Below are 14,838 nucleotides of genomic sequence, written 5' to 3'. Positions count from 1 at the left end.
AGTCAAATGGAGACCAGCTAATTTAAAGCCTCATTTGCTAATGAGGCATTTCTGCATCCTGTAGTGAATGTGGAGCTGGTGTCCACAATGACTGTTCTTTTGATTCAGTCATAGATCACCTGAGAGGGGCTACTCCTCAGCTGCATTTATAGGCAGTTTCACTCTTACTGAATTATTAGCAGCAATATTTGGCACATTCTGCAACAGCCTTCAGCTTACTGCAGCTAGTGAGCTGAGATCTATCACAGGGTGGAAGAAATATACAATAAACTTACTAGCTGCAGCTAAAAATGAGCATCTGGATTTTGCCCTAAGTAATGGAGTACGCACCTTTCAGTGTGCAGATGTATCCCTTTTAGCAACATTAATGTATCACAACCTACAGCTTCATACTGTACTGACACAAGGCACATTTTCAGCATACCTTCTTCCACTCCTGTTCACCTGTGACCTCCTCAATGAGACAACCATGCATACATAACTAGCAGCAGTGTTTTACTTGTCCTGGGCTCTGCATAAGAAAACAGGATAAAACTTTCAGACAACAATAATTTTTTTGGGGGTGGATATTTGGATTAAAACCATTAGAATCACTAACAAATTAAGCTAAAAACGATTCCATGACACCCAATTGAAAGGAAAATAAAAATAAGACAATAACTGAGTGAAAGTTGAAACAGATATAATATATAATAAATATAAAGAATCATTTTCTTTTAATTAACTTTATCAATGCTGAATGCATTCAACACAATTTTAAGTACATCCATGATTTTAATGCATTAAATATTTAATCCACAAAATTCAAATAGTGCAGGAGATACTGAATGCCAGAGGTTCGGTACAACTACTGCAACTGTATTTTATGAAAAACAAAACAATGTTCTAGTGCTTCCATTTTACTGTTTTAGTATGCTCATTATAGTATTTTTCCCTTTATAAACTGGAAGGATACAGAGCTAGAAAACATTTTAGTCTTTCACTTTCAACATGACATTTAGTAAAAAAAGTTACAAAAACCAACAGCTTTTGATAAATGAACACACTAGAATTCTTCAGTTAACGTAACACGGTATTCTTGCCTTATAGCCAATAAAGAACTTCAAAACAAGGAAGCAAAAATGCTGTCTTCAACTGCAATGATGTTAATCCAGAGTAATGACAGTAAATTCCATGGAAATAACCTGGAGTTACCCCAGGAATAACAAGGAGGTGATTGCTCCCTCATCTTCTGAACCCCCAGAAGTCTATCAACTAAAAGCTTAAAACAATAGGAAGGTTACATCACAAAATGAAGCAGCAATTACCTTCAAGGGTACCGTGAGATATTTCAAGACTGAAATTATTCTGAGTCAAGTCAAATGGGTTTAGTGCATTATGATTTGGCTTTATAAAAACATTTAAATGCACCCTACATACGGAACACCTTCATGTTTCGCAGTCAAGTAGTTAAAATCACTGTACATTCCTTACAGGTGACAAACACATGGACTGAAAAAATGTTGCTAAAAATCTAGTTAAAAAAGAAAGCGAACATTCTATGAAAGAAATATTCTACTTGCAACTGTAACTTACGCTATTGGTGCACCCATTTGATGGGCTGTTGATGTATATCTAACAAGAAAAGATGCACTCAATACATATAAAAACCAAAACAGGCAGGTTCCTCCTTCCAGGCTGGAAAAAACTCCAAGATATATGGCATATTTAACCAATAAAAGGGAGCTAAGCTTTACCCAAGCCTTTCATAATGCACTTAATGAAATATTTTTTCTTTTAAAAGAACCACTGGTATTAAATAGAGCTTTTTCTTTACATACAGTATTGGTATATACAAAACAAACACAGAACAAAGACATATGCAAAAAAAAAAAAAAAACAAATCAAAAACCCAAACAAGTGACTTCAGAAGTTCTGAAGCTCGGGAATATTTTGGTACAGGTCCAAAGTCTCTGGGTTTGAGAAAGCTCCCCGCTGCTCAACTTCTTTCCCTGCAATTATTTGCTTCACAGCTACTTCCACTTTTTTCCCGTTTACTGTATACTGAAAAACAAAACCAGCAATGATAAAATTACACTTTTCATGTAGTATCTTTATGGAAATATTCATTAAACCCCCTACCAATCCCAGAACTCAATCAAAATTTAGCACAATATCTTCCCTCTTCTGTTACACTCAAGGCACCAGAACCGTTCTTCTGAAAATCACTTGAAAAGTAAGTGGAATTCAAAGAAGGGTTTATATGTGATTTTAGTTTATTACTCCTATTTGGTAATACTGTGAGAACCCGATCAAGCTCCAACTTAAACGAATGAAACAAGATCAGAATCATAGTATAAACACTAAAAATCTTTAATGTTTACTGTTCTGACACATCCAATTTTCAAACAACTTTTAATTTTCTAAGGGTGGGCTCAAAAAACAAAGCCCACCTCCATTGGGCTTTGGGACAAGAAAACCATGACTTACATATCTTAAATGGACAGTCTTTTTCTAATAGGATAAAGTGAAACACTGAGCTTAAATGGTCCTCTACATTTAAATGTTTCAAAACAAACCATAACAAACTGAGGCTTCACCTCCACTTATGAATCACACAAATTCTATTACATTGTGTTACTCTAAAAGTAAGGACATTCAGAAATAAACCCCTAATTCTTCTCTTCTTGGGATGAGACCACTGTAATTTCTGACTAGTAAAGTATGGTAAGGAAGAACTACTCCAATGTTAACAGCAACTGTCAGGGCCCATTTCAGATGATCTCTGCTTTATAGGCTCCAAGGCTTCAACACCACCTTCCTTGGGCTGGTACCACTGAGAAGTTTTGGAGGATGGCAACTTTGAAAAGCTGACCTCAAAATACCTCCTCAGTCTCATCCATCTGCTCCAGGAACAGAAACTGCACCACTTGCTTTACTACTGAATCTGCTGATTGAAGAAGCCAGGCTGTTCCCAGTCTCCAAAGCCACTGAAACTCCTGAACTCTGGGGCACCACAATTTTTCATTAGAGATCTCTCAGACCCAGGCTAAATAATCCTCTCAACTCAATACATTCTTGCAATATTGACCTTGATACTAAATCAAATTTTTCCTTATTAAAACTACTGAAGTCATGTGCAATCCTACCCTCCTGAACCACCTTAATCAATCACTCCTCCTCCTCAATGATTAGCAACCTAACTTTCACAAGTGCTCAGAACCAGAACACCTCAGTGGCCTGCAAGGCAACTGCCCCCTTTAAAAAAGATCAGACAGACTGTTCAGCAAAGCAAATTTGTTTAAACATCTTGTGGATGATGACCAAAATGCTTATCTGGTCAGGACAGGACTACAAAGATTCACATTAAGAGTTTGCAGTGTTTTTTAACACCTAGATATCTCATTAAAAACCATGCTTTGTATTACTAAAGTCACAATCACTTCAACGCAGCTACACTATTTCTACCAGTACACAGTGTCAGTATACAGTCGGGATTAGACTGTATTTTCAGATGAGGATTCAAATACATCTCTAAAAGTAACATAAAGAGGTTTCCCTTCCAAGCAAAACTTTCAGAGAAAGATGGGAGACAGCTTTGATCACTTTACCACTGGCATATTTACCTGAAAGATAATTAAAATTCACTCAATTGTAAATTCAGTCGAAGCACGAACTAATTAATGATCTAAGCAGGCTTTCCTGAGGGGCAGCCCATCACAAACACCTCACTGCCATCAAATTCGTGCTGCACATTGAGGTGATTTACATGGTTTACAAGTTCAACACTTCATGCGGAAGCTAAGTTGCAGCCCAGAAAATCTAGACCTCACCATTTAACAGGTGCAGGGGATTTTACTTATGCAAAGACGACATTTTGAGCTAAGTATTATTTGCCAACAGTGGCCTGAAACAGAAGTAACTCAACAGATCAGAACCAGATCGCTGTATGCACTATGGAAGCTGGCAGTCCTGAACTCTAGACCACTTTCACATAGAAACATACATTGGCAGTAAATGGGAATCAGAATAGCAAATGATTGGTCTGAAGTCTCAAATCTTTCCTCTAGGCACACTCAAGTCTATGTGCAAGTGGGCTTGAGAACTACACTCTGCACTCCCATTCTGCTGCTCATAGAGCTGTTGAGGACTCTAGCAGAGAGGACTATAAAAAACAGGCAGTGCAACTAAAGAGTTCATGCAGCAAGGAAGAGCACTGTAGAGTAACACAACTCCAGAAGACTGAGTGTGCAGAACCTTTAGCTATACAAATTTATCTCTGCTCCTCTTTCATAAGCACAAAGGTTTTATTTTAGTTACTGTTACAGTTAAGACAGTGATAGAGCTACATTTAAGTGGCTAAACAGATGTAAAAGTGAAATGGTTTACAAAATGATTTTGTAAATTTGCTCAGTGCTCTCAGCTTTCATAAGAATGTCACTCGAAAGCAGAAAACAAAACCAAAATAAGCTTATGGGTAGCCAGAAAAGCTAAAGTTAAATTACCTTTTTAATATTTTCCTTTAAAAGGCTTAAGTATATATTACCGAGAAAACGCAACACATTTATAAACTGAGAATGGGCATTTTTAGGTATTGTTAAAAAACAAAAACATGCTTAGCTGAAAAGGAGATGAAATGGTGTTGCTAGGCAACATAGACAAACTATTTATAAAGCTCGAATACACTTTTGAGATGCTAAAACTTCCACGCATGTGGGTTTGAAGAGCAATGACAACTGCTCCCTAATTACTACTCAAGGTGACAAAGAAAAAAAAGAAGGCAGCATTTTTCATGACATACCGGAATGCCTTTGGTTTCTAGAATGAGGCTTGGAACATGCCTGGCAGAAAGCGCTATACGTATTGCATCTCGAATTCTTTTCACCAGATCCTCACTGAACGCATGGTTTAATGCCATCTTCAGGAAGAGTATCACCCTCTCCTCCCCATCTTTGTTGTACTGAGGGACACAGAGACTATCGGAAACCTCCTCAAAGGCTTCAACTGAAAATAAAGGAAGAGTCCTTATTAGCACTTGTATTTGTATATTATTCTGGATGCACATTTTTTGTGGTTGCACCAAAAGAAAGATCACCTCCCCTAGAGCTGCAAAGGCGAAACAGATGTCCTGGCTAGGTTATTTTACAATGAGCTTCCCCCCAGGCGGTCTGAAATTTTAGCTCCTGCTCAGGTGAAAATCCAGGTTTAAGGACCATACATGTTTAGGTCCAGGACAAAAAAAATTTTGCTATAACTTTTGGGACAGGTAACAAGCTTTTACACTAAGCCATTTTCTTTGCCTTTCCTCACAATCCCCATTGCTGCATAGACAGAATACTAACATGCCTGATCACACAAGAACAAGGAGAGGCAACAGGTCCTTAAGTCTCAGATTAGCACCTTTGCAGGCACACTGTTTCACCACCTTTCACAAAATAAACCTTCTTTGAAATATAAAGCACAAGCTAAAGATCTTCTAATTATCAGGAAAGATACAATAAAAAGAGCTTGTCTTAGAGGAAAAAAGAAAAGCCTCAGAATTAGGTCTTCTCTTGTAAATCTGCATGATATAATTAGTCTGTAAGGCCTTATTATATGAAAGCAACATCTTATGGAGAACACATCTCAACTAGTCATCTCCAACCCTACAGATACTTCAGGAAAGCAAACAATTTCAAGTCTACAAAACGGAATTTTACTGTTAATGCTAATATGTTCTGTACTGTCTTTCACTGGAAAAATGGCAAGTTTTTTATTACTTAATCCTTCCAAACACCTTTATAATGCTTACATTTCAGATTTAAGGCAATAATGTCATAGCTGAAAGAGGTGGAAAGTTAATTTCATACCTATGTTATAGATTTCAGAACTTCCAAATCTTACTCCATTTGGATTTAATGTACCATCACTGAAAAACCACACAAACACAAAACAAAAAAGCATTAAAATGTGATTAGAGTTTGATGGAAAGATAAAAATTGATGCAATTAACAAAGTCTCTCTACATTTCTTGCAGTGAATATGCAGCCACATTAGAAACAGAATTTTAAAAGAATTTGACCCAAAAAGGCATTTTGTTCATTAGAATGAAGTTGTACAGAGAACCTCAACAGTATTCATTCACCTTTCCTAGTCCCTCCCCTTTCCAGTAGCCTACAAATACACACACATACCACTGAGGACAAAACAGACCAAGAATCTTTGTAGTAGTCCATCATGTTGCAATTGCCTATCATTACTTTCCAGTCTCTTATAGCTGGAACTTGTGTTTCATGTATAGCAGCCTCACACCATATGTCTGTTGAGTAGGTCTATTTGTGACAATGCCAGACACAGCTTCAAGGCATTCACTGAACTGTTTCAAACAGCAACTTTTAAATGCAAGCAGAAAATTTAGCCACAATTGTGATCCTGAATGTCTATGATCGCTAACAAAAGCACAACTTAAAACCTGACCTTCTATAATTAAGTTTTACTGTAAAGCAAGTCAATGGCAAAGCCAAGACCAGAAGACAAGTTTCCCGATTCACCACCTTGAATGAGCTACATTCTCAAACTCTCATAGATGATCATTATAAACCACGGAACACAAAACCAAGTCCAATACTGTCTTGCGTTCACACATACAAATGTGGAGTAGAACTTTGAAATGGGCTCCCCTCCCTCTAATCCATCTGCTCTGCTTAATTTAAGGGTTGAAATCCACAATACTGGATTTCACAAAACAAGTATAAAGCTAACAGGCATGATGGAGAATCATGTACATTATGCTCTAAGGTGAAATTTGCAAATTTTAACACTTGTTTACTCAGAACACTTTCACGAAAATACTATACCTGCGACCCAGCATGACAATTCCTCCTGTCTTGGGATTAATTTTACAGTAATCACCATGGGCCCAAACACCTATTAGAGAATGACAGAGGTTAAGCAGCTGATTTCTTATTCATCTAGTCACAGCAGACACTTGTGTAATTCCACTCACATTAACTTAGTAAAATACTTACAAAAATATAACATATCAGATATACTTTGAGAACTACCCACAGCAAATGTAGCAGTATTTAACTATGCAAACAATCCACATTGCATTTATTACAAAGAGCTAGCACACACAAGAATAGCTCACACATTAGGATCAAACCCTAGGTTATCTTCCGATTGCTTGTTTGCATGACTATACAGCATCCTTTAGAAAACAGATGAATAGCTGCTCTGAACACCAATTTTGAGGAAACTGGAAGAATCTTCCACAAAGGTAACAATATTCCCACCAGTCTTTCTTGATCCACTTCTTTTGTGTCATGTAAGTCTGTGCAAGAAGCTTTCTGAGCTTGCACAATAGGTCTCAACAATTCCCAAGGGAGCTTATGTGCTTAATGTTCTTGATTTGTGTTAATGTAAAATCAAATTTGACTTTTCAGAGCTGGAATAACTTTTGTATTATTTTAAAGACTGATACCACTACAGCAGCCTGCCACAAACAGAAATACAAGCCAATTCCACTCAAATTTTCCTAAAGAAAGAAACAAACCTCAATTACTTGCACGTGCACATAAGATCATTTTCTAACTTAACTGTTACAACCTTAAGCCCATTTAGAAGGAAAGACAGAAAAGGGGTTTCAGACAGAACCTCTGGACCACAGTGATTTCAGTCTAACAACTGTCACACAGATTTATTTTTTTCCCCCATTTACTGTTGTCACGCTTACATGCAGACTGCAACTTCCACATTCACTCCATTTTCCTATATGATTATTTCCTACTGCACGTCCTGACTTCTCTCGTGAATCCACTCTGTATTGCTGCTATATATAAAAAAAGCTTCTGTCTCCAAAAAGAAGCAGCTTGAGGTCCTGCTCCTATAAAAGACCCTGCCCAGTAGGCAGGGGGGGGTTCAGCATCACTGCGCCACATAGGCAAAAGCTCTGGATGAGTAGAGTCCTCCACAACTATTGGGAAGAAAGCCTCTGGCCCACAGTTCCTGTTCCTTTATTCTTACCACCACTGGAAGACTGTATGAATGCAGAATATGCATGTCTGAGGCAGCATATACTTAAACCTCATGCTAATGAGGTAGCAGGTCAGCACTTATCCCTTAGGATTCACTCCTCCAGCTAGGCAGGAGCAGTCTGGCAAAGGTGCAGTAGCACTCATTAACGGAGGATTGCTCCCTGACCTATTCAGCACTTCCATTTCACACTCATGCCAAGCAGTTTGTCTGCCTTACAGATTATCAGGCTGTTACAGTTATATCTGCCTAACGAGAGCAGGAGCAAAATGGGATTGGAGCTTTCCAGAAATTCTTATTAAATTGATTTGGATCCATATTCCAAACAAAGCACTAGAAAACAGAGTGAAATATTATGTAACATGCCATAGAGTTCTCACCCTGGAAGTCTAGATTCAAAGGCGCACCTGCCTATCACTGGGCAAGAATAAACCTGTACCTTCCCAAAAGCAGCAATACAATCTATGTCCTTGGTCAGTTTAAGCAATATCCAAAGCCCTTCATTACGTACCTGGGAATTTTGAAAAATATGCCTTCCTGTATTTGCTTCCATTCTCATCATTCCAGAAGTGCGTAGGCTGACAGGGAATAGGCTTGGTACAAACCAGCTCTCCACTTTCACCCCAAACTGGTTTTCCTGTTTACAAAGAAAGAGGTATTTTCTGCATTTCCCTTCTGTAAACAAGAGAGTACCAAAGCAAAGAGCATCTACAGTTATTACTTACATGCCAGATGCTGATGTAGATATGAGAGGAGTTGTGACTCGTGGTCTTAACAGCTTGTGTTCAATTCCTAAATTCATCCCTATCTTAATCCCAGTAACTTCAGGAGAGTTACACAACAGGGTGGAAGCCAACCTGGCATCCACGGCAACGTAGCTAATTAGCATGCACACCAGAGGCTGGAATTTGGCCTTGATGGGCTTTCACAGAGTAACAGAAAAGGAGGGCCTTTTCACACATTGATTATCTTCACCAGAGTCCTGCATGATCCAGATTGGATGGATCCAGACACTGGTTTGCGGAACATGTTTCCAAAGTGAAATGATGCATTTAACAGTTGACTGTTTACCCATCCAATGAATAATACTTAAAGGTCATGTAACTACCATATTTCATAATCATGCATAATATATTTTGGATAATAGCTACCTTCATCATTCCATGCTTCTACAGCCATTCCAAGATTTCTGGCCTGAATTTCTCCTTTGTAAACTGGAATTGTAACATTCTGACCCATGAAACATGAAATGATATCTGTCCCACCTACAATAAAAGAAGTCAATTTAGAATACACAGTACTTGCAGGAAAAAGCAAAACTGAAAACTACGTAAGAATTTGAGAACAGCAAACTGCCACCTCTGCCAAATGCTTCTGATCCACATTAAGCAGCATAGAATAGACAGTATTATCTAGGAAGTTATGTAACTTTTATTAAAAGAAGGTTTCTTTTCTTACTGTACATGTCTTTTTATATGTGTATGCCCTTCATGCAGAAATACTGCTTAAGGCATAACTTTGCTTCTTCCAACAGTTTCTTTAATCTCATTTAAGGAAGTTTCTGTTTATGTGAGAGTGAGAAAACAAATAGGCCCTAGTTTACAGATTTAGATATTTAAGATCACTTAGAAGTGTTTTCCTGTTTGTTTTCATTAGTTTAAAGTAACCAGTCAAGCTATTCCACTCAATATTTACCTAGCTTTTATACCTTGTTCTCCTTAGCATGGGGCAGAGGGGGAGAGGAGAGCCATGCCTATAGGGTGGACAGTTACTTTAAAAACAGATATTGTCAACATGCTTACTTAACTGGAATATTTATAGTCTTTCTAGGACTTCAACAAAGTAGAATTATAACACAAATTAATCATGTTAGCTTTACTTAAAAATAGTCTTCTGCATTTGAGACTATTAATGTCTATAGTAGCAAATTCAAGATTCAGCATTACTCTTACTAAGACCAGAGTCAGAGGTGATTTCAGCAGCAGAATAGTCAGACTTTAAAAAAAAAAAATAATCAAACTAAACTGAGTTAAAAAGCCCTTTGAAAAAGTCAGTCCTCGTTACAAAGCAGAATGAAGAGTTCTGTGGTGGACCTTATGTGAATAGAAGTTGCCTCATCTAGCACTCCTCACAACAAACTGCACAGTATGTGGGCTTGATATTTCTCTAATTATATAATTTACAAAAAAAATCTGTCTGCAGTGCCAATTACTTGGCACAAAAGAACTGAAATGGGAACATGGAAAAACCTCTCCAAGAGGTATTTTCTGCTAAAGTCAGCTATTTGCAGAACAGTATGTTCTGTAGGTTAATAGACTCTTTCCTTGATCTCACCCTGCTACCCCTAAGGACAGCCAGTCAAAATAAATGATCCTACTTAAAAAAAAGCTAAAACCCAAAACATTCACCATGTCAGAGACATTCCACCTAAAAGCCTTTGAGTGTAGGGGCTTCATTATGGCACACAATTACACAGAAAATCTCTGCGCTAAGACGACAATTAATTCCAGTTTAGCTATATCCAAGCCTGGATGATCCAAGGCTTAAGTTTCCCAAATATACAGCAGCAAACAAGCAAGAAGGAAATGCACAGGCAATGAACAGAATTAGTAAGATGCACACAGCATAAAAGCATCACCTGAAATGGATCCCAGGAGGACACTGCTTTTTATGTGTTTGTAGACATACTCATAGCTTTGAGATTTGAGTGGTGATCCTGTAGACAGTATAGTGTGAAGTGTTTGGAGATTGTGTGTTTCGCCTTAAAAAGGAGGAAATCAAGAAAATAGGTCAAGGTAGAATTTTTACAAGAGTTTGTAACTACTTGTCACTACAATCCAGAATAATTACATAAAGGACTTTGTGACAAGATACAGGGCCGGAACCTGCAGAGGACAGGTAGGAGGGAAGACAGAAGGTATTCAATAGCTTTTTGAAGCTTACATGGTTTTAAATTTTTCTCTTCTAGCACAGCCAGCCACTTTGCACCCGTTCCAAGGATAGTGATCCTAGAGAGAAAAAAGTTTAAGTGTTTTGCATATTTAAATATGCTAAGACTCTAACGACCTGCAATTCCCACTGCAGTAAGTAAAGGCTGTTAAGACACTCTATATTGATTAGTCAAGCAATGCAGTCTCTTAAAGCTTTCTAAGTGCAACGCACATCCTTTTGAGCAATCAAAATTAGTCAGATCACATGTCATTTCTGCAGCTTTGAAACTTTTAATTCTATCTTTAAATATTAAGCAAAGCTTTCCCACCTCGTGGAAAACATTCACTTTCATTTACAGGAATTCATAACTGCAGAACACTCCAAAGACATCACAAAATGTTATAACATTTACTTCATTAATGGGCCATAATTGCCACTAAGCTGTTTAACACAAAATTGCTGCCTTGTTACACTCTCACATATAAAAATTTTGCCATTTCAGGGCACAGTTTAACAAAGAATACTTTACTCTGAAGACAGCAGCCAGTTAATTTCTCTTAGATACCTGTTCAGTTTCCACTGATGAAAGTGAGTTGTAGGTGCCTAACTGAACAGGAAATTTGGCCTAGCTAACCAAACAATTTAACTCTGCCCTTGCAAAAAGTGTATTTAGAGTTCTCCGATAAAACATAATTAAAACTTGAAATGAAGGCTGTACCCTTTCCCTACTCTATTGATGGAAATGCTAGTTTAATGTTTCTGCTGACTTCCAGGAAATCCTCTTCCCTGCCTTCTGCTATTTTATATTACAGCAATAAACTCACTCAAGAAAACACATAGAGACAGATAAGGGTAAGGGATACAGTCAGAGTGCACAGAACATGGGCAATACATACATCAGTAGAACTTAAAATAAGAACCTCCTATCTTTGCTTTTACTCCAAAGGCAAGATGGAAGGTAGAACAGCTCTTGAGATAATATAGTTTCAGACACAGAGACAGGGCTACTTCAACACTATCAAAAGGGATGTCTTCCTTTGCCACTTAGGTGGATGACAGTTACTGAGAGGCTGCCACCTCCTGGGTAGGGACAGGGACAGGCTATTTGCAGAAACACATTGGTGCATAGAGCATTTTATCAGGTACACGGGAACAGCACCATGAGAGCCCACAGAAGTATACTGCTCCTCCAGTTATGTACCACAATCACACGAACTATTTTTACTCCTGTGTAATATTCTACTTTCCTTCCATGCTTCAAATTATTGCTTATTTTACAGTTAGAATACGTAATGCTTCTCTGTTTATTTTTAAGCTCTTTGACACGTCCTCTACAGCACATGTAGAGCCTAGTCTCCTATTACTTCCTTCCAAAGGCTACATAATTGGTGGATGGTGACTAAATACAGTTCACTTGAACAGATCTTTAATTAATGTCTACTTGAGTAATTCTTGTTATGCGGTATGAAATATCTTGATGATACTATAAGAATATGCTATCTGAAGGAAAGTATGGTACATCTTCAGAGAAGTAAGGTAGTCTTAACATGTTGAAGCCTTTTTTTTTTTACATACTTAACATATGACTGAGTTGGGAACAGACTGCATTCTGAAGTACCACACAGATGGCCACCGCTTTTAGCACCAGATTACAAAAGTGAGACATGCAGACACATTTCAGTTATCTTCACTTACTTTTGGCATGTAGAAACAATGCTTAAAAATAAGCTGTGTTATTTCTTGATTCCAAATTTTTGCCTGTTGTTTTACTGGGGTTTTGGGGGGGGGGGAGCATCTTAACTTTGTGGTTGTTTTTTTTTTTTACTGGAAGCATTCTGACTAGGCCTTAACCTTCAATTATAATAGCCAGAGACAAAATGTCAGTCTTTAAATATTACATGTCACAAAAGACAGAGTGAAGTTTAAATTATTAATTATCAAGAGTCAGAAAGTGAATAAGTGAATCTTTTGGCATCTACTTTCCACCACAAATGAATTAATTTTAATTACCAATTAAAAATTGAACTCATTATTTTACCAGTAATATCATTCAGATCTACTCCTTGGCAAAATAGGAAAGTTACAAAAAAAATCAAAGTTTAACCAGTGTACAAAGCTAAATACGACCACAGGATTTTACAGCAGTTTATCCAATACCTGCCATTTCTCCAGGCTTCGAGAGAGGGCACTGTGACCATTTTTAGGGACAAAGAACTGCATAAAACAATTAACAAACAGCTTGACAGGGAGAATTGGGCATTATAGATTAAAAAGCAAAGTATGAAAATACAAGCAACCCTGCTGAGCCTTTCCAGTCAATTTACGTGTTTAAGTCAAAGTGCTACACTGAGTCTTATGTTGAGCTGCTTGAAATAAAGTATTCTTATTTTCTGATTATGCTGAGAAATTACTCTTCAGATTGCTCCCAATTACTGCCTTTTGAAAAGGCTGCTCTTGAAAACTGACTATTGAACCAAAATTCTTTGTTTGCCTGGAATCCAAATACTTGACTCAAATTTGAAACAATCAGCTTTTTGTCTCTTCTGCTTTCTCTCAAAGACTGTTTAAGTACAAAATTTTAAAAAGTAGTTCCACTCAAGGTTAAGCCAGAAGATAGATTATCATGCTACATACTAGTTTCTGACCAACGGAATAACCCCTTTAATGAGGTTGCTTGTATGCGGTTATTGTAACAGGAACAAAGACCATTATCCTTCCATTTAATCTTGCTTACATACCCCAGTCTGTCAGTCAAGTCCCAAAGCACATTTGGTGATGGAATTAGAGGAGATCCATCATACAGGACCACTGAAGCTCCTGTAGCAAGTGCAGTCACTAGCCAATTCCACATCATCCAGCCAGTCTGGAAAAAAGAAATTACCTACATTAGTTTCTATCTTTGTCAGCTAACTGCCCACTTTTCTGGCAGCTCTTTCACAGGATCAGGAGTGTTGCTTGCTGTCATATGCTGGTAGAGGAGCTACAGGCAACTAAGAAGTGATGGACAGGTGTAGCTCTTGGCAGAATCATCTGGACCAAAGCATGCTCCCTGCCCTTATGCAAGAGGTGTCATCTTGCCCTCCACTTGCTTCGCCCAAAGTTTTCCTGCTTTAAGAAACTGTTAAACCTAAGTTTATGCCCACCTCTGCTGATTACATCCGATCGTATTATTTAGGAATCAGAAAATAAGGCTGGAGCACTGTTTACTCTCACCTGTCCCAAGACTGGATCAGCTACTCGTTCCTGGTGGATGTTCATCTAACTTAACCTTACAGGTACCTAATGAGATGGGGATTCCATACCTCCCTATACACGTACCTTTAAAGCATAAGTCAAGAGACAGGACAAATTTGGGACAAGGTAATTATAATGATTCCTCCACAGAAATATTGCAAATGGACTAGTAGTGTTAAAGTTCAGAAGGGAAGTCATGAGGAAAGACATTAGCTTTCCGAAAGCATTACAGTAATAGAAGACTTAGGAATAATTTTCTTTACCACAGCATTAGGGAAAAAAAAACCACCACATAACTGAACTCCTACATAGATCAGTTTTATTCCCTTTCCTTTACAAAACTTAAGAGTTGAGGAGCTTCTTTCCTGCCCACCAAAACAGAAAGACATAACAAATTCTCATCTTCAGTATGGTCTAGACTTGCATGATGCAGGAAAGTAGATTGCAGGTGATATTGATGAGGCAGTTAGATCAATAAACCTAAAAGACTGTAAAAACCAATCCATTTTCCTCACTAATTAGATCAGAAACATTTAACATGGGTTTGACCTTTCATCAGAAAGGTCCCTGTTGCATTTTATTATTCCACCTGATTTTTTTTAAACTCAGTTAAGTAGAACAATCCCTTGCAGAACAAGAATACATTAAAACGTACTTGTAGATTTATATGAAAAGCTCTCC

General features: G+C 37.8%; 1 protein-coding gene across 1 annotated transcript in view; it reads right to left on the bottom strand.

Annotated features, from left to right (window-relative positions):
- Positions 1-660: 660 nt before the first annotated feature.
- AACS (acetoacetyl-CoA synthetase) overlaps positions 661-14,838 on the bottom strand; it is a 44,200-nt gene continuing 30,022 nt past the window's right edge. Inside the window, exons 10-18 of the mRNA XM_075041444.1 lie at positions 13,662-13,786; positions 10,936-11,000; positions 10,631-10,753; positions 9,144-9,257; positions 8,504-8,629; positions 6,816-6,885; positions 5,829-5,887; positions 4,781-4,983; positions 661-2,043 (exon numbers count right to left, since the gene is read on the bottom strand). Of these exons, the coding sequence (XP_074897545.1) occupies positions 1,906-2,043; positions 4,781-4,983; positions 5,829-5,887; positions 6,816-6,885; positions 8,504-8,629; positions 9,144-9,257; positions 10,631-10,753; positions 10,936-11,000; positions 13,662-13,786 (1,023 nt within the window). The 3' untranslated portion in view covers positions 661-1,905. The remainder of the gene's footprint in view (positions 2,044-4,780; positions 4,984-5,828; positions 5,888-6,815; positions 6,886-8,503; positions 8,630-9,143; positions 9,258-10,630; positions 10,754-10,935; positions 11,001-13,661; positions 13,787-14,838) is intronic.

This window comes from Buteo buteo, chromosome 11, assembly GCF_964188355.1.
Source record: "Buteo buteo chromosome 11, bButBut1.hap1.1, whole genome shotgun sequence".
NCBI classification, from domain to species: domain Eukaryota; kingdom Metazoa; phylum Chordata; class Aves; order Accipitriformes; family Accipitridae; genus Buteo; species Buteo buteo.
The sequence above is the reverse complement of the archived record's forward strand: the minus strand, read 5'-3'. Positions and strand labels throughout refer to the sequence as shown.